This window comes from Petromyzon marinus, chromosome 1 (genome assembly GCF_048934315.1).
Source record: "Petromyzon marinus isolate PM22_M1 ecotype Great Lakes invasive population chromosome 1, UKy_Petmar_22M1.pri1.0, whole genome shotgun sequence".
NCBI lineage: Eukaryota > Metazoa > Chordata > Hyperoartia > Petromyzontiformes > Petromyzontidae > Petromyzon > Petromyzon marinus.
In genome coordinates, this window is record NC_133667.1 from 23,316,267 (window position 1) to 23,339,103 (window position 22,837).

At 43.4% G+C, this 22,837-nt stretch overlaps 2 protein-coding genes across 5 annotated transcripts; both read right to left on the minus strand.

The window, feature by feature from the left end:
* Nucleotides 1-714: 714 nt before the first annotated feature.
* On the minus strand, nucleotides 715-13,953 carry LOC116937924 (uncharacterized). The gene is made up of 5 exons (XM_032945109.2): nucleotides 13,317-13,953; nucleotides 10,873-11,305; nucleotides 6,378-6,446; nucleotides 5,646-5,747; nucleotides 715-3,629 (listed from the first exon to the last, which is right to left on the minus strand). The coding sequence occupies exons 2-5, from the start codon at nucleotides 11,303-11,305 to the stop codon at nucleotides 3,049-3,051; spliced, it is 1,185 nt and encodes a 394-aa protein (XP_032801000.2). The 5' UTR covers nucleotides 13,317-13,953; the 3' UTR covers nucleotides 715-3,048.
* Nucleotides 13,954-13,978: 25 nt separating this feature from the next.
* On the minus strand, nucleotides 13,979-20,971 carry LOC116938008 (uncharacterized). Of its 4 annotated transcripts, none has more exons than XM_032945306.2 (6): nucleotides 20,512-20,971; nucleotides 17,950-18,376; nucleotides 16,858-17,060; nucleotides 16,545-16,704; nucleotides 15,647-15,753; nucleotides 13,979-14,249 (listed from the first exon to the last, which is right to left on the minus strand). In XM_032945306.2, the coding sequence occupies exons 2-6, from the start codon at nucleotides 18,374-18,376 to the stop codon at nucleotides 14,133-14,135; spliced, it is 1,014 nt and encodes a 337-aa protein (XP_032801197.1). In that variant the 5' UTR covers nucleotides 20,512-20,971; the 3' UTR covers nucleotides 13,979-14,132. The 4 variants fall into 4 exon arrangements, with proteins under 4 accessions (XP_032801197.1, XP_075921951.1, XP_032801173.2 ...); XM_076065836.1 differs by lacking the exon at nucleotides 20,512-20,971 and adding an exon at nucleotides 19,464-20,498; XM_032945282.2 differs by lacking the exon at nucleotides 20,512-20,971 and adding an exon at nucleotides 19,530-20,496.
* Between the last annotated feature and the right edge of the window lie 1,866 nt (nucleotides 20,972-22,837).

Sequence of the window (22,837 nt, forward strand, 5' to 3'; positions counted from 1 at the left end):
AGAAGTAACAACCAATCAGGGAAGGAGGCGATTCTAGGGCAAAGGTAACAGGTGGGGTTAGCCGAGATGTTCCGGGAACCCGCTCGAAGGTTCCACGAGAGGGCGTGGCCAGAGGCGGGGCTTAGCCACACCTGGGGGGATATAAGGGGGAGCTGCCCGGGAGCTCGGGGCTCATGAGTGAGGTCCAGGGTCCTGGCTGTGTCGCTGTTCACCGACAGCTCTCTCCGTCGTCGGGCCACGTGGAAGGTCTCCTGCGTGGGTTCCATCGCCATCATTGTCACGCCGCCAGCCAGCGGCGGAGACGAGTGAGGGAGAGGGGACCATGCCGAGTGATCGGCTGTGCGTGTAGCCAGTAGAGGTGTTATTGCCTAGTTTTATTCAGTGAGAGGAAGAACCAGTGTTGGTCGTGTTGTGCCCAGTGTGAGAAATAAAAGTACCCTCTATACGACAAGTCGTGGAAGTCGCTCATTACATATACATATAAAAGTTATTTTACATTTTGTATGGGTATACATTCACATATATTGATATCCAACAACTGGTTCAGCTTCTTTAATTTAGGTTATACTTATCTGGTCCAGTAGTTTTTTTCAGGTGTCATGTCACATCTGGAACTTATTCAACGTCTGAAAAATGATTGTGTCCTGTGCTATATGTATATATATAAAAATTGGTATTCTTTATAGGCAACATTCATGACGGTGGTGAGGTGTCTTTCATTTTGCCAAGAAAATTCAGTACGTTTTTATTCACAGCCATTGCACAAACCACTATTGCACAAATAGGCCCATCAGGACGTGAATACAGCTGACAGACATTCACAAGGAGTAGAATTCAAAGAGTGCATCAGCATAAAACAAAAAGTGCATGCAATAAATGGCACGGAGAAACATTGTTGAAATGTGCTAATTTTGTGAATTTGCTATCTTTCGTAAGTAGGCACTGGGACATTTCCTGGAAAGGATATATATTTTTTAATACCTTTTGCCACTATGGTACATGGCAGAACAATTGCCCAAAACATTAGCCTCTAACGTGCTGTTTTGTATTTCGGCAGTGTTAATGGTGGTGAGGTGTTTTGTCTACACCAATTCCAACATAACCCCTCGAGTCTGAGTACATGTGCATCTCTAATACATTTATACGGCAGTTACTGATGTAAATTTGTATATTGTAGGTGGGCTAGAATACATTACGTTGGCACATAGTTGAGTCTGCTTATCACAAGAAAATAATTGAAAACTAAAATGTTTGAATTTGGGCTTCCAAAATTATAATACAGAGTTTGATTGGTTTTACTCTTATGACAAGGTCAGTTTATTATTCTCAGTTGCATTATGTATTATACTAAATGCATAATGAACACTCCTCATTATCAGTGAAACAAGGAATTGGCCTCCTATTGAGTGTAACAGTAAAAAATAAAATAACAAAAATCACGACGTTTCGGCCACAACACAAGCGGCCTTCATCAGGTGAAGGGACGAGACTGTCTGGAGGACAGCACTGGAGTGAAAAAAGCCACGCTCAGATCACGACCTTTAAGCTTGTGATCGCGGCATTTAAACAGACAACGGGACAAGTCACAGCTCATCGAGACGCTGACCTTCCTCAAAAGATGCCGCGATCACAAGCTTAAAGGTCGTGATCTGAGCGTGGCTTTTATCACTCCAGCGCTGTCCTCCAGACAGTCTCGTCCCTTTACCTGATGAAGGCCGTTTGTGTTGTGGCCGAAACGTCGTGATTTTTGTTATTTTATTTTTTACCTACGTGACTTTACCCAATAGAACCAAAGAGTATGGATCCTTGCTGTCACGAAAGCTTTAAATCTAGAATTGTAACAGTAAAGTTGATATAAAGTGATACTAGCACTGTATAATAAACGAAGGGAAAACCCTTCCTATATATGATCCTCTTACACACAAAACCCTCATCATCCATGAATCCTATTTTTAATGTACCCCAAAAAATATATATCACTATTTTCTCATGAAAGATATTCAAAACAAAGTGTGTACCCATACTCAAGAACTGGAGTGTGCACATCACCGTTTTGGGTCTCTTAGCCAGTGGTGGATATTCCCCATTTCTATTACAAGGTCCAGTTATCCCTTGGTACAACCACTAGTGACTTCCCACAGTGGTAGTCATTTTTGTATTGATCCCTGAGTGATGGGTCGAGTTTAACGCGGAGATACGAACTATATTGCACTGCCAAGATGCCAATCAGCCAAATCACGATATGAACAGCATAGTAACTTCATTATGCCCTTTTATCTTTAAGCACTTGTCAGCTCACAAGCTATTCATGGCCTGAGCGCTCACCAATGTGATGATGATGATGATGGTGATTGTATTATAATGTAGTCAGATTCACCTTATATTATTTTTCAGAGCCAGTCATCTCAAGAATTCTGTTAGAACTCGGTGAGCTTCAGGGACTGAAGTGTTTAGGCGAGAGAAGGGTAGGGACTTAACTCTAGGACTTGTCCTCAGTGGACCTAATAGTGTATTTGTAATTAAGCAACTGGGTTGGGAAGCTACAGTTTCAAGTGTATACTTTATTTCCATTAGCCAGATGAGAATATAAGAGATAAGGATAGTCTCATTTGCAAGAGTGACCTGGGTACAGCTATAGTTACTATTGATGAGAAATAAGCGCACATTATAGAGTGCCAAATAATGTCTCGAAGCAAAAATCAAACCCTACTCCCCTGAACATGGCAAAACACTGATTATTAAACCTGGTTACATGAACCAAGTCGTATTTGAGAAACCATTATTAAAACCAGGTCTCCTGAAGACATGTCTCCAAACATGAACCCAGAAACTGAGTTCTAGAGCCAAGTCTCATAACACATGATCCTGAAACCACTTCCCCTGGAACTAAGGTGCAAGTTGCAGATTCTAAAAAGTGGTCTATTTTTCTCAAAATAGTCTAAAAACACCAATACTATTACAGCATATCCTGGAGCCAATTTTGAAAACCAGCCTTCTGAACATGGTTCTCAAGACACCGATCGTAAACCTTTTACGGTGGTCAAAATCTCAGGACAACACCGATCCTGAAACCCAATCTCCCTTCCCCACATTGGCCAAATCTCCTGTCTGCTCTCCGTGGTGCATGCGCTGGTGCATCTTCATGTTGCCGAAATGCGAGAAGGTGTGGCCGCACACTTCGCAGGTGTAGGGCTTCTCTCCGGTGTGCGTGCGCCAGTGCGCCTTCATGTTGGAGTAGTGTGCGAAGGCGCGCCCGCACACGTCGCAGCGGAAGGGACGCTCGCCCGTGTGCGTGATCCAGTGCTTCTTCAGGTTGCAGTGCTGCGAGAACGCGCGCCCGCACACCTCGCAGCAGTACGGCCGCTCGCCCGTGTGCGTGCGCAGGTGCCGCTTCAGGTCGTCCGTCTTGAAGAAGCGGCTGTCGCAGTGCGGGCACTTGTGGGGCCGGACCTTCTCTCGCATCGGTATCTTCGCCCGGGGTTGGGAGCCGTGCTGTTGCTGCTGCTGCATTATGGCTGTGGCCACGTCATCCTCGTTGTCATCGTCGTATGGGAGGTGAGAGTTTTGCACGTGCAGGGCTGCCATGTCCTGGATGCTCAGCTCCGAGATCCCTCCTCCTGCATTCTCAGCTGTCGATGCAAAATGGTGAGGAATGTATATACAATCGTGTGCTGCACACTTAACACGATAGATTCAGTGACAATGTGTCATCTGGAGTCGAGTCTCAAGTAGGACAAAAATTATGAAACCTGGTCTCCGAGAGTTAACTCTCAAGGCATTAAACCTAAATATTTAGTCCTCACAAAATATGGGTCTTTAAAGGTGCTGGCTAGGTGCCCCAGGATGGGCATCACCCCCATGAATAGCCAGCCCCAGGACTTGAACCAAGGAAGTCAATAGGTGCTGGCTCAGTGTGTATCAACACAGGCATTAGCCACCCCGAAGCTGAGTAATTGTCTTTATCACGCTGATGCCACGTGAAAAAAATGCCTGATGCTACACAAAGCAACCTTGTAAAGCACCTTTTGCAACACTCCCTACTTTGTTGATTTGTAAAAAAAAAAATGCTCTTGAGTGGACCAGTCTTAAAGCCAGACCTCAATGCATTGCCCATACTGCAATTATAAGAGACAAGACAAGAGCAGACTGCAGCGTATCATCCACACTGCTGAGAAGGTAATTGGCTGCAATCTACCAACCCTCGAGGACCTGCACACGACAAGGTCCATGAGGCGAGCGAGGAAGATTATGGCCGATTTCTCCCACCCTGGACACTCTCTGTTTCAGCTACTCCCCTCCGGCAGAAGGCTTCGGTCCATCAGGACCAAAACCTCACGCCATAAAAACAGTTTCTTCCCATCTGCTGCTGGCCTGTTAAACAAGGCCAAGGGCTAACACTGTTTTTAACATTTGATCTACATAACGACACCTTGCCGATATTAACTATGTTACCCTATTTGTATTTTTTATTTTTAAATTATATCTTAAAGCTATTTTATATTCGATATTTATTTAATTTTATATACTTCAGCCCCTTGGTGTTAGACTTTTAACCCTTATTATAGTAAGACTTGTTTAAAACTTATTTAAGATTTTAGATTCCTATATGTTGAATGTATGCACCATCCTGCCAAAGTAAATTCCGTGTCGGTGTGAACTTACATGGCGAATAAAACCCTTTCTGATTCTGATTCTGATATAGTGGGACACTAAGGCTACATATCCTGGAAACCAGTTGGAAGCACAGTTGAATATTTTTAGTTAGAAATTCACTTTCTTGACTGAAATTGCGATATTCAGTCATGTCACCATCTTGACCTCCAGTGACAACGCTGAAGTGCAACCTAATGTGTGTAGATCGGAGAATGTTTGACTGAAAACACCGTACAGTTGCACAGTGAACAATCATTGCAACTCCAACACGATCACAGCTTTGGTGAGATCTCCCAACATAAACTGCTGAAGGGACTGTTAAGTACATACCTGTTAACACTTTATCAGTGCCTACCTTATTACAGACCAATTCAGACCTTATTGGTCACCCCGCGCCCTTATAAATCTCAATGTTCATCCTACAAAGTCCCATCACAAGGGGAAAACATAAACAAATAGATAAAAAACATTTTTTGGCCCGTATTGGAACGGCTGTACGCCGTATAGACCTGTATGGGTTGACAGGTATGTAAGTAGCTGGTGTCCAAGTCACCATTGACTATGTCAGAACCACATGACCCAAGCTACATCACAACTTTGAATGCATGATGGGAGCTATGCAGGTATACAACATCATAATGACCTAAAACTCACATTGCCATCACTTGAGTATGTCCAGGTAAATTTGGTCAGCAAATAGAGCGCATACTCCAGTCGGATGGTTCAAATTTCAGAACAGGTATACTAAAGCCACCATGCTAGAATATATAACATGAGTTCCAACTTGTGGGTAGTCCAGCAGTAGTTACTTCATGGAGAAAAATGTCCCCAATTACAGGTATGTACAATTTCCACCACCAGTAGAGCTATCAAACACAACGAGGACTGACCAATTCTCCTTTGAGACACTTTGACTGACTATTAGATTTCAGTTTCACAGACCTTTAAGAGACAACACACCCCCCGTGGTTTGTAATATCAGCCACACTTACAAGCGAACTGTTTATGGGCAGGAATTCCGGCTGTCAGCGCATCCATCTCAGATCTGGAGAGACCGGGTCTCACCCCGCGCTGCTCCGACACTTGAGTGATTCCTGTTGGCACAAATGACTGTGATCAGCTCTGTCACGAGTGCTGACATGGTTAACAGGAAGCAGGGGAGCACACGTTCGAGATAAGGATGAACGTGTTTCCTATTACTTGACTCAGTGTGAGCAGTGGCCAATGGAGACTTCACTTCTAGTGTCTTATATGAGTAGTGAAATATTGTGTTCGTGTAGTGTGCTAGTGCAGTAGTTTAATTATTTAGATTTGAGTTAGTGGCATGTGGTCGTGAAGTGATTGTTTAGTGCATTCGTGAAGTTTGTTAATGCATCAGTGTATAAAGATAGTCGTAGTGTTTTAGGTTAGTATTAGTATATTAGTAAAGTATCTTGTATTAGTGTGGTGTGAGGGAATTCGCATCATAAAATGCATTCGCGAATTAGTGTGGCATAAGTGTATTAGTGTGCCTTGCATTCATGTAGTGTGGTGTCGTGTGTTAATGGAGTGCATTAGTGTAGTTTGGTATATGAGTGCAGTGATTTGCAGTTGATAATACTGTCACGTGGCATTTTAAAATGTTATGTATTACAAAGTACAATAGAGAATTGTTTAACATTGTAATGTGGTGAATTGTATGTAATGTATTGCACTGTATTGCATTTATTAAAATACACTTCTACCTTCATCTGAATCTTCATGTTCAGTTTTAATTTCATGCCAAGCCTGAACTGGATCCTCTTCAACTTGCCCTGCCAACAAACAACCATTTTCTTAACAGTACAATACTTTCAAATATATTCAAGGTGTTTTTTATACTTGCGTAAGTCTACCAATAATATTCAATTGTGCTATTCGAGCAATGTCATGAGATGAATACATTTCTGTCTTAAACTTTCACAGTGAGCACTGTCACATCACGTGTCAAGAGAATGGCCATAAGAGATGATGTCACAGAACTACTTCTGACATCCTTTCAGTAGCCTTTGATCCACACTACGTGGCGAAACGTTATCTTCCTGGTATGCAGGTGTTCTTGAGGTATATCCTGACCCTGATACTTATATATTTGGAGTTTTTAAGTTCTCCCCGTGGTCGTGTGGATTTCTCTCCGGGTCCTCCGGCTTTGCCCTCAAAATGTGTAAATGTGTTTTTAGATTATTTGGCGACTATGAACTCCCACATATGATGATAAGCCACTTCGCTGAGCTATTATGTGTGGCCAGGTCGCCTCTAAAATAGGGCTAATAACTCAGTGGTAAAAAAGGCGGTGCACATTTCCACATGGTCTACAGTGCTCATCACAGTAAACTAAGACTTTCAGTCCCCAGAACTGAAATATTAAATTGAGTAACAAACCGTATGAAATGATGTTGTGAAATAATTGGAGACTGAGTTGTTACTCATCAACTCACTACACTTAAAAAATCATAGTTGGAAGGGTGCAAGTTCAAATCCATCAGGGATTGCCTCATTCCAATTTCATGTTTCATTGCAGGGGTGATAAAACTGGTTCCATAATGTAGAAAATTACCAGTGGTCTTCCAATGCTGGCACTGCCATAGGAATATAGAGTTTCCACCAATGACACAGGGTCACCAACAAGCCCCGTACTCAAAGGAGCAATAGGCCGGTGCTCCTCTAGACTAGCTGCCGTCAGCCAGTGGTGTAAATTCCACATACCTATTACAGAAGACAGTCCTTCCATCAACTTATCACCAGTATTAAAGTGATTTTCATGAAAGGCTGACTCTGCCCTTCCCCAGGAAGGCTTTTACCTGAAGATTGTGAGCCAAGCACTATGATCAGTCCCACGTGGCCTGACTCAATTACCACACACATAATTTACCCAATACAGTGAGGGAAAAAAGTATTTGATCCCTGCTGATTTTGTACGTTTGCCCACTGACAAAGAAATGATCAGTCTATAATTTTAATGGTAGGTTTATTTCAACAGTGAGAAAAACAAGAAAATCCAGAAAAACGCATGTCAAAAATGTTATAAATTGATGAGGGAAATAAGTATTTGACCCCCTCTCAATCAGAAAGATTTCTGGCTCCCAGGTGTATTTTATACAGGTAACGAGCTGAGATTAGGAGCACACTCTTAAAGGGAGTGCTCCTAATCTCAGCTTGTTACCTGTATAAAAGACACCTGTCCACAGAAGCAATCAATCAGATTCCAAACTCTCCACCATGGCCAAGACCAAAGTGCTCTCCAAGGATGTCAGGGACAAGATTGTAGACCTACACAAGGCTGGAATGGGCTACAAGACCATTGCCAAGCAGCTTAGTGAGAAGGTAACAACAGTTGGTGCGATTATTCGCAAATGGAAGAAACACAAAAGAACTGTCAATCTCCCTCGGCCTGGGGCTCCATGCAAGATATCACCTCGTGGAGTTGCAATGATCATGAGAACGGTGAGGAATCAGCCCAGAACTACACGGGAGGATCTTGTCAATGATCTCAAGGCAGCTGGGACCATAGTCACCAAGAAAACAATTGGTAACACACTACGCCATGAAGAACTGAAATCCTGCAGCGCCCGCAAGGTCCCCCTGCTCAAAAAAGCACATATTCATGCTCGTCTGAAGTTTGCCAATGAACATCTGAATGATTCAGAGGACAACTGGGTGAAAGTGTTTTAGTCAGATGAGACCAAAATGGAGCTCTTTGGCATCAACTCAACTCGCCGTGTTTGGAGGAGGAATGCTGCCTATGACCCCAAGAACACCATCCCCACCGTCAAACATGGAGGTGGAAACATTATGCTTTGGGGGTGTTTTTCTGCTAAGGGGACAGGACAACTTCACCACATCAAAGGGATGATGGACGGGGCCATGTACCGTCAAATATTTGGAGAGAACCTCCTTCCCTCAGCCAGGGCATTGAAAATGGGTCGTGGATGAGTATTCCAGCATGAAAATGACCCAAAACAGACGGCCAAGGCAACAAAGGAGTGGCTCAAGAATAAGCACATTAAGGTCCTGGAGTGGCCTAGCCAGTCTCCAGACCTTAATCCCATAGAAAATTTCTGGAGGGAGCTGAAGGTTCGAGTTGCCAAACGTCAGCCTCGAAACCTTAATGACTTGGAGAAGATCTGCAAAGAGGAGTGAGACAAAATCCCTCCTGAGATGTGTGCAAACCTGGTGGCCAACTACAAAAAACGTCTGACCTCTGTGATTGCCAACAAGGGTTTTGCCACCAAGTACTAAGTCATGTTTTGCAGAGGGGTCAAATACTTATTTCCCTCATTAAAATGCAAATCAATTTATAACATTTTTGACATGCGTTTTTCTGGATTGTGTTGTTGTTATTCTATCTCTCACTGTTCACATAAACCTACCATTAAAATTATAGACTGATCACTTCTTTGTCAGTGGGCAAACGTGCAAAATCAGCAGGGGATCAAATACTTTTTCCCTCACTGTATCTACTATGCAAAACAAATAACCGTATTGGTTCACCTGGTTAAAAGCTAATTATTTCTTACCCCCCTAACACTACTTTATAAAATGTATACTGTATATGTCATATATACAGGGGTGGTCAATACACACTCTTAATAACTCTTTAATCGATGTGTGATTTCAGCAAAAACTATGTAGCGAATAAGGAATTGCCCTGGTAATCATGTGAATTTGTTTTTCAGATTTTGCTAACAGTTGGCAGATGTATCACGTGATCACACAGCAAGGCACTGGCATAAGTGACAATTGCAAGAATGAGAATAGGTTTTTCCCTTTTTTCTGGCAAAAAAAACAGGTGTTAAGATGTTAAGACACCAAACTGAAACCTTTTACAAGGAATCATGTCTGCATTAACCACAATACTTGTGGTCAAAATGCAAAAAAAAAACATACTCTGATAACATATGAATTGTCTTTTAAACTGATTGGTCCACACCAGAGACAGCTTTCTTTTGAGCCTAGTCTCAAAACGGTGTAAGACCAGAGACTTGACTCAAAAGAAAGCTGTCTCTGGTGTGGACCAATCAGTTTAAAAGACAATGCATATATTATCAGAGTATAAATTTTGATGTAAAGCTTTCGTGACTGTAGGGATTCATATTCTTGGTTCTTTCGGTAAAGTCACGTAGAAGGGAAACAATAAAATATTGTTTTATATTTTTATTATTTGATTGTTTCCCTTCTACGTGACTTTATCAGAGTATTTTTTTGTTTGCATTCTGACCACAAGTATTGTGGTTAATGCACACATGATTCCTTGTAAAATGTTTCAGTTTGGTGTTTTAACATCTTAACACCTGTTTTGTTGCCAGAAAAAAGGGGAAAACCTATTCTCATATTTTGGCACTGGCAAAGGAGGTCCTATAATGAAATTGCAAGAATGGTGAAATGTTTTTTTGTCCTGAGGTTGTAAAGAGATGTGAAATGTACTGATAAATGTAGCTGCAATATGGTCACAACTGTATGAATCATGGCAATGTCTAATAAAAATGTGTAGAATGCCTGCACTCAGGATGTGAGCATGTTTGTGATGACAGAAGTGGTATGTGGGATGATACCGCTCCAGATAATGTAATTCGTATTGCGAGGGTGATTTTGGATAACAGTCATATAGAAAGTACATATCTGCAGTCGAAGGGATGTGTGAGAATAGTTCAATCAATAAGCCATGCGAAGCTGAATTTTAGGAAATCTTAATGTAAGACCATATAGAAAGCAGTATTCTTGATTGTGCTTTATTTGCTAATTTGAATTGAAAAGCATAGTCGTGTCTCAATGCTGCTGTTCCACCCCTTTATCAACATTGCCACAATCCATACAGTTGCTACCAAATGGCAACTTCACTGCCCAATAAAATCATTTGTCTATACCCTGAGGAGTGCAGCTTTGGAAGAACGTAACCATCATTGATCACATTATATGTGTACCACAAAGTGGAAAAAAAGTTAAAAACGAGTACTGGACATGCGTACCAGTGTCACGCCTTTTTTAGCAACCTTTTATAAACAACATTTCACTGATATAGGTTACAGAATGAAGTCTCTTTATTTAATGAAACACTGATTTAGTAGGCCAATGTTCTGTGCAATGTCATTAGCATTACTCACAAACCATCCCCACCACTGTTCGACTGACAGCACTTCCATCACTAGTCCTCACTACAACCGTCATAACCACCATCACCAACACCACTAAAACAGTACCTACCATCCCCACAACCACCACCATCCCAACCACCACCACCGCCACCACCTCCCAGCCTCTGCACAGACAGCAGCAGCTCCCGGCTCAGGCCGCTGAACAGCGCAAACAGCACGTCCACCAGACCTCCCAGCGTCACATCGCCAGGAGAGGCGGCGGTGTCCCAGCGCGTCTCCTCATGTTGCTCTGAGACCTGCAGGGCCTTCACCACCTGCCGCAGTACGGCGTAGAAGCCGAAGGGAAGGCGGTCGCGTGCCGTGGCCAGCAGCTCAGCCCGCACGAGGCCGTCCCCGACGCAGGCGCGCAGGACCCCATAGTCCCGGATGCCCAGCTCCGAGTCTATGGCCCGGGCCACCTCCGCGTTCACGCCCTGCGCCTTCAGCCACGCTGGAAAGTCCCCACTCGGTTCCAGCAATGGGGTGGCCACCGCACACGCCATCTGTACAATTCAGAGGCAGAGATGAATGGACATTGAGGTCAATTTGTTTACATTATACTGATAAAGGGTTATACATTTTGCCAACCCCGCTGGAATGATTGGCTGCGTTTTCCCTCATGCAGGATTTTAATTCTCGCACTTCTGATTAGGTGCAATAACGCTGTGTTCCACCTGTGCAGATGGAACGCAATAACCTAAACAGGTCCATGTCAGTGTCTATCTGCTCATCTCTGTTTGCGGCTGAAGCCGTGGTATTTTTTTTTACATGGCAGCGGAAAATTTACAGGATAACCAACATTGACTTCCAACAATATTGTACTAATTGTATCTACCCCCAAAGGAATAAGGGTATGAATTGATCACTTGACTGGGTTGATGCCATCTCAGCGTCGGATGTGTTAAGTGCCGATGTCATCTCGGTCGTATGAATTCCGCAGTCACGAAAGCTTTAAGTCAAGATGTTATTAAGTGCTGAAGCCATCGCCATAGATGTCAACCCATACTGTTTAACCCGTATTCTTGTACAGGTAAATTGAGTTTTCAGATCCATACAGCGTACAGCCGTTTCAATACGGGCAAAAAATGTGTTTTTCCCTTGTGTTGGAACTTTGTAGGATGAACGTTGAGATTTATAAGGGGCACGGGGTGACCAAAAAGGTCTGAATTGGTCTGTAATAAGGTAGGACCACTGATAAGGGGTTCACAGGTTTGTGTATCCCAGTGGTCGATGTAGGAGGTGCTGTTGCCAGTAAAAACTATGTAGCAAATAAGGAATTTCCCTGGTAATCATATGCAATATTGTATATGTCATATATACAGGGGTGGTCAATACACACTCTTAATAACTCTTTAATCGATGTGTGATTTCAGTAAAAACTATGTAGCGAATAAGGAATTGCCCTGGTAATCATGTGAATTTGTTTTTCAGAATTTGCTAACATTTGGCAGATGTATCACGTGATCACACAGCAAGGCACTGGTATAAGTGACAATTGCAAGAATGAGAATAGGTTTTCCCCTTTTTTCTGGCAACAAAACAGCTGTGTTAAGATGTTAAAACACCAAACTGAAACCTTTTTACGAACACTCTGATAATAATTGCATTGTCTTTTAAAATGATTGGTCCACACCAGAGACAGCTTTCTTTTGAGCCTCGTCTCAAAACGGTGTTAAGACCAGAGGACGAGGCTCAAAAGAAATCTGTCTCTGGCGTGGACCAATCAGTTTAAAAGACAATGCAATTATTATCAGAGTATGTGTTTGGGTTTGCATTCTGACCACAAGTATTGTGGTGAATGCAGGCATGATTCCAGCACCTCCTACCGTGGAGTGCTGATGTTATCCCGGTGGTGAAATGTGTCGTGATGCTACGATCCTCAGTGGTTCACGTATAAAAACGATGATGTCATTTCAACACCCATCACCAGATTGTCGACTCCAGCAGTAATCTCTGCTCTCATTCCACATACCCTTATTGTCATGCATAACAACGCATGGAGCTCGGAACCTTGGCATTTGTTTCTTAGATCGCACAATGGCCCGTATGCAAGTGACCGCACAGAGAAGCCCCATGTGAATTTTCGCAAACCGTGATAACCCGTTTGTAATGTATACATTATATAAGCAAAGCTGCTCGCACGAAACAACTCCCTAGGTCCCGTTTGACAGTGCACCCGATAACACTGTTTGCAATTCAGTGGGTTTTTTAATGCAGGGGGTTTTTTTTAGACGTTACATAACCCCGAGTTTGTTGCATCGTTTGCAAGCGTTTATACTGCCGAGGCAAGCGCGTTTGTAAGTCACAGTCTGCATAAACAAGCGTGTTTACAATTCGCAGACAGCACAGGCGAGCGCGGTTGTATTTTATAGACCGCACAGGCAGCCACAGGCCCCGCGTCCCCGCCGCTCGCCGTCCACTGCGCGGAGCGGCGGAGATTTGCGAGAGCGCGGGACGAGGGCAACGACGCCGGCGCTGCCTCCCCCCACACCCCTCCCGCCTTGCCTCGCTTACCTCTGCGATGAAGGCGGACAGCGAATGTCCCCGCGCGGAGACTTGACGAGAGATATTGACGGAATTATTGCAGGTCGTTCGGCTGCGGCGGTGGCCCCGGACCGTGAATGTAGCGGTCAAGTGCGGTCCCCGGACCGTGAATTGGAAGCCCCCCGGACCGTGGATTACAACCAGACACACGCTGACAAAGTGACAGGGGGACGCGGGGTTGGTCTGTGGGGGGTTGGTGGTCCCGGCGACCCCTTACGCCAGCAGTGTTTCAGCTGCTGCGACTGTGGTCTCTGTTCTTGACTCTACCGATGTTTGTTGACGGCTTGTCAGTCGCTCGCACATCTCAGCCCCGTCAGTTTGACCCAGGCTTACCCACCAACTTGGAAGAAGGCCCTTTGATGATCATGAGCAGATTAGGGATCCTGAACGCATGAAGAATAAACCCAAAGCTACTACTGGCCTCCGATGGTTACAGCTCTTATCAGGGTAATTAAGCGGCGGTGTACGTTTTTGCTCCGTTGCTACGTTACGGTATGGTAACATTGGGCATCAACATTGCGGCAGGGCTAATTTGTATGTTTTGAAATACGTTGCCACAACATTGGAGAATGACGTTTCAATTTTACATTTCTACAACCTCATGAGAAGTTGATTAAAGAAAAATGCACGCAACATGTTAAAGATGTATTTAAACTCACAAAGTTACAATGGATATACAATCTTTAAACAAAAGTGACTAAAGATGGCATGCTCCTGTCATTAATTTTAACTGCCATAAAAAAATATGTATATAGTTCTAGCTATAAAACGTATATAAATGGTATTTTAATGTTGCATTGATTGCCATTTTAAAGAACAAGAGCCATGTGTCTCCACAATGTCAGAGGAAGACACGGGGTGGCTGGGCTGGTTGTCATTCTTCATCGTCATGACTTCAGGTTCCTGAAATGAATAAGGTTTACATTATAAACAATGTGAACTAGATGTAGTTATTTTCACACTTTCAAACACAGGCTTCCATGTGTTACCTGTATTATGTACAATACTTCAATAGCCACCTGCAAATTCCCAAGGCCTGTTTGTACGTATCAAAAAAGTTTTTTTGCACGTTAATACGTATTGGGCAATTTAAATATACATTTTAGGACAATAAATTTATTTTCACACACTGAGTATGTAAGATACCGTTGAGTATTACAAAGTTTAATTAGTTTCTAGAGAAATGCAAATAAAAGAAAACTGTTTTATTCAATTTCGTAAAAAAATAATTCCTATTATTTCTGGTTAAACCTTCTAAACATAAGTTTACCTGTGAAAAAACAGCATATGGTTAATACATTTAAGAGATTACATTACGATAAATCAAATAATGTGGCTTATAAAAGGATGAGAAATAAGCGTTTAATGGACTTACAAAATGCTACCACAAAGCGTACTCTCTCGTGAAATATATACAATCTCTATATATACCTTAATCTGTATGTCAAAAAAAACTCTATGGTGCTTCCCGACAAGGTAGAAAGCTTAAATTTGGTACATAGGTAGTTTTTAGGACACAAACAGGGAAATCCGAAAAACTAAGATTTTTCATTTTAAGACCCCCAAATCTCGATTTTAAGTGTCCCATGAACATGTTAGTGCGTGTCATTCAGAAACCGTTCAATGTATAACATTTCGATTTTTTCCTTTAATAGAGCGTTAAACAGCAAATAATATTAAAACGAGAACCATTGTTCTACCTTTTGTTTTTGATATATTTCAGATTAAAGTGGTTTTGAAGAAAAAATATGCATTTTATGTTCAAACCTGAATAGTTCGAAAACGGTATTAAATCCATTAATTTTTGTTCTTTCTAATAAAAATGGAATCTTTAAAATGAGCAGTTTCCGATGGGTACGTCTTTAAAGATAAGAAGTTGAATCAAGTAAAACAATTTTGCAGAAAAATATTTTTTTTAAGTCTGATCGTAGATGCATATAAAAAATCATATCAGGTTAATTATATTTATTGACAGCTTTTGCCTGGCAAAGACAGCCCTCATAAACTAGTTCTGGAATAAAATGTTGTTTGTGGAAGAGAATAAAATAGTACTACAAAATTCAAACGGGGAAGAAAAATGCTTTTGAAAAAGGTTTCGAACTTTAAGATAGGATCCCATCTCTCAAATAAATGTACATTTAAATACTGAATGATGTCTGAAGAACATGTAACAGTGAAGACTTGTTTTTGCAATCATTTACAGGACTGAAAGTCAAAACTGAAACAAAAGCAGAAAAATTCACCATTCCCAAGCAAATTACTAAACAGTAACAAAAATAAACTATCAGCATGAACATCACCTTGTAATTTGCACCTCCTCGTTTGTTCGGGGAATGCTTCAGGGTTTCTGCAATCTCTACCTCTATCTCCTTCACCTTTGCTCTTGGGTAGCTTTTTAAGCAAGCTCCTGTAGAAAAAGTGGAGGCACGTAGAATTGTTTTATGCTCTAGATATTGTTTGACGTGAACAAAACACTTTAGCTCGTTGAAAGATTGCACAATCATTACTTTAAACTTGTTGGGATATAGACACGCAAAAAAATACTTATAATTATCTAGTGACTGCCGATAAAACTTTAATATATCACAATTCATACGTATAAATATTGTACGTTTTCGTATGGACGTCATTGCCACAAGTCTTGTGCATCATTAAATAAAAATTACATGAGAAACAGGTTTTATTTCTGACAACAGGGAAAAAGCAAGGTTTATAACATATACTTACTATTTTTGGTTATTTCGGTAAAGTCACGTAGAAGTTAACAATAAAATGAGGCTATCCACATATACAAACACAGAGACAATTTCAACGGAGAGGATGGATTCTGGCTTAGCAATCATTGGAAGGATTTGATAAACCATTTCGGGTCTTAATTGATTGTTCACGCTTACGGTGGTTTCAGACCGCATCCATTATTTTCGTCTCCCCCCTCCTCTTTTCCGAACATAGATGGACTCGTCCATCTGAATAACTGCTAAATCGTTCTCCGTGGTGCTAACGTTAAAAAACGCCACTTTTTTCAAATTTTCTTGCTGTGGTTTTCACACCTGATGATGATTGCTTGTGTTGCAGTCGAAACGTCGTGATAATTTAATTTTTTATTCTTTTATTGTTTCTCTTCTATGTGACTTTACCAAAAGAACCAAGAATATGAATCCCTGCAGTCACGAAAGCTTTAAATCAAAATATACTTACTAGTCAACACCATAAAAACTGGAAGATCTATGAGGGGCGTCTTTCCCTTTCTCCCTCTGAGGCTATAGTTTGACCACAGTGCATTGGTGCCGAGCCTTTTCATCATTCGCCGGACACTGTCCCGAATATTACATCCACCCAGTGAACTCAGATAGGAAATCTGTGAAGTACATTTAAGCTGTTTTGAAAAAAAGCAGTTCTTAAAATTACTATATCGAATACAGCATACACTTTATGATACACATTAAACAGATAGCTTGTAGTCTAAAATATAAAGCAAATATGTTCTTTGCATTTACTAGATGTAAAATACCATTTCAATTTTGAGGTTTTCATCCGTGCTAATTCTACAGCAAAGCTCTTCAAGTTCATCCGTGTTGTTGATTGGGTTGGGGAGGACGTCATCTAAGCCCTCATTTACAACACTTCTGTTCGCAAGTGTTTGCAGAAGGCATAACTGCTCCATCTGGTTTTCTATAATGGTGTCCAGTTTGAGTAGGACTTGGCTCTGGAAATCTGTAACACAGGAATCATTCATTCTTCTTTCTAGTGCTTACATTCCTGTCAATCTTTATTTCTGCAGTTAAATTCACAGTGATAAAATAAAATAATTCCTGGTATAAACTATTATCAACATACATTACGAGGCAGTTCTCATTTAACACGGCAGACGCGTTTCCTGAAAAGTGCCGCGTTAAGCGAAAAACGTGTTCAGCGAAAACTATTTTCCCATAAATCATGTAACAATAGAGTTTGGCAAGATACGATGTATGTACACACAAACAAGAAGATAGCAAAACAAATAACTGAGGCTATGCAGTAGCGTTTCTGTATCTTTCCGCGTACTGTGTCATAGCACTCAGCCGGGCAGCTTAAGAAAATAGTTTGTTGTCGACCGCCCAGAAACCGTGTTATAACGGTGCGCGCTCCGTGTTATAATGGGGACATACTCTTTGGTTCTTTCGGTAAAGTCACGTAGGTATATTTATAGGTATATTTATACCTACGTGACTTTACCGAAAGAACCAAAGAGTATGGATTCCTGCAGTCACGAAAGCTTCAAATCAAGATTATAACGGGCATGTTCGGTGTTGTGCAAAAAGCGTTTCCTAATGGAACCGCATTTTTGCAAAAACGCGTTGCGTAAACACGCATTAATTTAAGACATTATTTATTTTCATTTTAATGACACACGTGTAAAAGAGAATGAACAAAAACTCACTGAAGCCGTGCCTATGTGGGTATGAGTCCTTTGAAAGTCTGACCTGTTCTATCGACAGCACATCTCCCACTATTCCTTAGTACACCTCCAATTAGCATGGTTGGCTACATACGGTGCAAAAGAAGTTCAACATACATACATAATCCTCATAAACACTACCAGCAATACCACTACAGTACCTACCATTGCCACAACTACCACCATCCCAACCACCACCACCACCTCCCAGCCTCTGCACAGACAGCAGCAGCTCTCGGCTCAGGCCTCTGAACAGCGCAAACAGCACGTCCACGAGGCCTCCCAGCGACACATCGCCAGGAGAGGCGTCGGTGTCCCAGCGCGTCTCATTATGGGGCTCGGAACTCTGCAGGCCCTTCACCACATGGCGTAACACAGCGTAGTAGCCAAAGGGCAGGCGGTCGCGTGCCGTGGCCAGTAGCTCAGCCCGCACGAGGCGATCCCCGACGCAGGCACACAGGACCCCGTAGTCCCGGATGCCCAGCTCCGAGTCCATGGCCCGGGCCACCTCCGCGTTCACGCCCTGCGCCTCTAGCCACGCCGGAAAGTCCCCACTCGGTTCCAGCACTGGGGTTGCCACCTCGCACTCCATCTGTACAATTCAGAGACAGAGATGAATTGGACGTTCAGGTCCATTTCTTTACATTATACAGTACTACAAAGGTGTTACTTATTTTATCGACCCTGGTGTAATGATTGGTTGAGTTTACCCTGGCACAGGATAGTAAATCTCGACCTTATGATTGTGGGTCAGGTACAATGGGCTATGTTCCACCTGACCAGATGGAACAGGATAACATAAACAGGTCAAAGTCAGCGTCAACCCGCTCGAAAGATTGGATGTGGAGTGTTGATGTCATCTCAGTGGTGGATGTGGAGTGTTGATGTCATCTCAGTGGTGGATGTGGAGTGTTGATGTCATCTCAGTGGTGGATGTGGAGTGTTGATGTCATCTCAGTGGTGGATGTGGAGTGTTGATGTCATCTCAGTGATGGATGTGGAGTGTTGATGTCATATCAGTGGTGGATGTGGAGTGTAGATGTCATCTCAGTGGTGGATGTGGAGTGTTGATGTCATCTCAGTGGTGGATGTGGAGTGTTGATGTGGTCTCAGTGGTGGATGTGGAGTGTTGATGTCATCTCAGTGGTGGATGTGGAGTGTTGATGTCATCTCTGTGGTGGATGAGGAGTGTTGATGTTGTCTCAGTGGTGGATGTGGAGTGTTGATGTCATCTCAGTGGTGGATGTGGAGTGTTGATGTCATCTCAGTGGTGGATGAGGAGTGTTGATGTGGTCTCAGTGGTGGATGTGGAGTGTTGATGTCATCTCAGTGGTGGATGTGGAGTGTTGATATCATCTCAGTGGTGGATGTGGAGTGTTGATGTCGTCTCAGTGGTGGATGTGGAGTGTTGATGTCTTCTCAGTGGTGGATGTGGAGTGTTGATGTGGTCTCAGTGGTGGATGTGGAGTGTTGATGTCATCTCAGTGGTGGATGTAGAGTCTTGATGTGGTCTCAGTGGTGGATGTGGAGTGTTGATGTCATCTCAGTGGTGGATGTTGTAGTGCTGATGTCATCTCAGTGGTGGATGTGGAGTGTTGATGTGGTCTGTGGTGGATGTGGAGTGTTGATGTCGTTTCAGTGGTGGATGTTGTAGTGCTGATGTTATCTCAGCAGTGAACCTGTAGTGTTGATGTCATCTCAGTGGTGGATGTATCAAGTGTTGATGTCATCTCAGCACCCACTACCTGATAGCGGACTCCTTCACAGTCGTAACCTGCGCTCTTATTTCACGTATCACAAACCACAATTGTAATGCATACACCGCATGGGGCTCACAACTTTTGTATTTTTGTAGATCGCAAAAGGCCCTGTATTTAAAAGACTTAAACCGAGAAGCCCAATGTGAATTTCACGAACACAAAACAAGTGAACAAACTCAAAGGGTTATCCCCGTCTGTAATGTATGCGGTATATATTTTTTAAAAGCTAGAATTTGTTTTGTTTAACTAGATGATCATGTGCATCAACTCTCAATCGTATGCAACTTATTGTCCCGAGATGCAGCTTGTCATTAGAATAACAGGTTTTTTTTGGAGGGGGGGGTGTTTAGATCGCGTAAATGTGTCGTTAAACCCGCCACCACCCGACACGGCCAATTAGTAAAACAAAAACGTTGTGTGTTGGAGAGAGAGAGAGCAAACCCACAGACATTTACAACCCGAGTAACGACGTTTCGCCAGTAAATACAACCGGCAATCATCATCACCATCACCACCACCATCAGGCGGACAGAGCCAGCATTGTCATTAGAAAGTTACATAACTCCCGCGTTCAAACGCAACGGCTTGCAAGCCGCGTAACCCGCCGAGGCAAGCGCGTTTATTTGTTTGTATGTTTATTTTTTTAAACAAATCAGAGATAAAAGTCTCTCGCGAACGTCAGCGAAAGGCGAAGACGGCGATCGGACGTCGACCCCACAGCCGGCTAGTGGGGGGGTGGGGGGAAGGGGCAGAACGCAACGCATTGAAAATCGCGGCGCGCATTGACACGCGCGGTTACAATTCCGCAGAGCGGATAGGCGCCACCCCACTCCCCCACAACCCGCCAGGGCCCCTCTCGCGTCGCTTCAGCGGAGTGCGGTGACGGGAGGCGACGGGGCAGGGAGGACGAGGAGACGGTGGGTGCGGTGCGGGTGGGCAGCGATGTCAGCGCTGCCATTCCGGCTACCTCTTTAATGAAGAACAAGAAGAAGAAGAAGAGGAGGAGGAGGAAGGAGACGCAAAGGCGACGGGCGAGTGTCCGTCCCCCAGCCCGCGAACTTGACCGAGAGACAAGTGACAGAATGGGAGAAATAAAGCGCAGCGCCCCGTTCGGCGGGCGGCCCCGGACCGCGGATCGAACCCTCCCGTGTGGCCCCGAACCGTGAATTAAAACCCGGCCCGGCCCTCATTTATTATTTCACGGCTCTGGTTGACGGCGCATTTGGCCGGCGAGGGCGCCGATTTTACGTTGCTATTGTTGAGCGGAGTGTCACCGCCGTTGACGGACGCCTCCTTTAGTGTTTGTGAACCGGGGGCATCGGTTAGCATACCCCGTCAAACCCCTTATCAGCCGTGGCCCGAGTTTATTACAGACCAATTCAGAGGGCATTGGTCACCCCCGTGCCCCACGTAAATCTCAGCGTTCATCCTACAAAGTCCCATCACAAGGGAGAAACACAAACAAATAGGCAACAAAAACATCTTGTTTTAATTTTACATAATAGGTTGTTGTGTGTACTCATACCCCGTCAACGCCTTATCAGTGCCCGACCTTATTCCAGACTAATTCAGACCCTTATAAATCTCAACGTTCAAACAAATGGACAATATTCTTAGCTCTTTCGGTAAAGTCACGTTGAAGGGAAACAATAAAATAATAAAATATATAGAAAACAATAAAAATTCTCACGACGTTTCGACCATAACACAAACGGTCATCATCAGGTGTATGATGACCGTTTGTGTTATGGTCGAAACGTCGTGAGAATTTTTATTGTTTTCTATATATTTTATTATTTTATTGTTTCCCTTCAATGTGACTTTACCGAAAGAGCTAAGAATATGAATTACTGCAGTCACGAAAGCTTTAAATAAAAAATCAAATGGACAATCTCTTTTTTGTGCCCGTATTGAAACGGCTGTACGCCGTATGGGCCTGAAAACTCAAATTTCCCCGTACAAGAATACGGGGTTAAACTGTATGGGTGGACAGCTGTGGATTAGCACAGTCGGCCACGTAGGTTGCGAACGAAGTTCAACACACTGCACGTACATTGGAGTCGTTCTTTGCTCCACGGTTCTCTGTTCTGGGTGGTGACCACGGTACGCACACGGGTGGATCGGTTGTTTTAAATGTTCCGTTCGTGCGCCCTCGTGAATCCCGGTTGTAGTCCCATCAGCTTCGTGAACGATGGATCGGCATGCGTCGGAGTCTCTCGCGAGGCTCTTTTTTGTGCGACTTCTGACGATTCCCCCAAATCGGCTTTCCAAGCATCATCGTCGCCTGGGTTGAGGTGGCATTGTTGGGAGGTTATTAAGGTCCGCGGGTTCAGAGGTTACCTCTCGCTGCGTGACTTCTGGCGGTGGCGAGGCACGGTATGGAGATTCTGCCGGTGGTGGATGTTTCCCATTTGTAATGCGGCCAGCAGAAGCTCACACGTTCACAATGTCTGTTAAAATAAGAAAGAACCTCATCATCAGCATCATCAGCAGCAGGTAGATACAGCCTTTTCACACCTTGGCTGTGAGCGCAGCACTCCGCCTAGAGCTCTGACCGTGCCCCGCCTCTATCAGAATCGGAAAGAAATCCGATTAGCTATAAAGCTCTTTTTCACAGACGTCCAGCAGGGGCGGGTTTAGAACGTACTGAAACACCCCTCCTTCCACGCCGGTATTGGGTAAGGCCATCGATAGATAATTATATCCTAAGCAGATAATCAGGGCTATAAGCTGAAGTGCAGACACATTTCCCACTCGTGTATTTAACAAGCCCGCATAACATGAATCACACGAGCACCAATACCCTTGTGTGTGTGTGAGTCTCATTACACCAAGATTCGCTGGACTTCCCGGTGGAGAATAGACGGGGGAAGCGATGTGCGACAACACGGGAAGCCAAGGGTGTTGTTTTGTTGGACATTTACGAAATCCATACAGATGATGCACCCTTAAACTCATCTTAATTTGGAAAAGACAATGTGGGTACGAAATTCAACTTTTCACTCTTGTGAAATGCTCTGCATGAAATATTAATGAATGCACACATTCCTAGATTGAATACATAAGTTCTTAAAGAAAGTTTGTCTTTTAAAAGTCTTCACTTCCACCCCCCCCCCTCCTCTGTTATACTCCACAAGTGCTATCAGCAGCCTCTTCGTGAAACAGACACTGACCTTCAGAATTTTCACAGTGAACAGCCACGTCAGATAACCAGAGGCAAATTGAGAACCCTTCCATGGGGTGTGGATGCAGTCCCAAAATGTAAAGCTTTTAAAAATATGACCCTACATTAA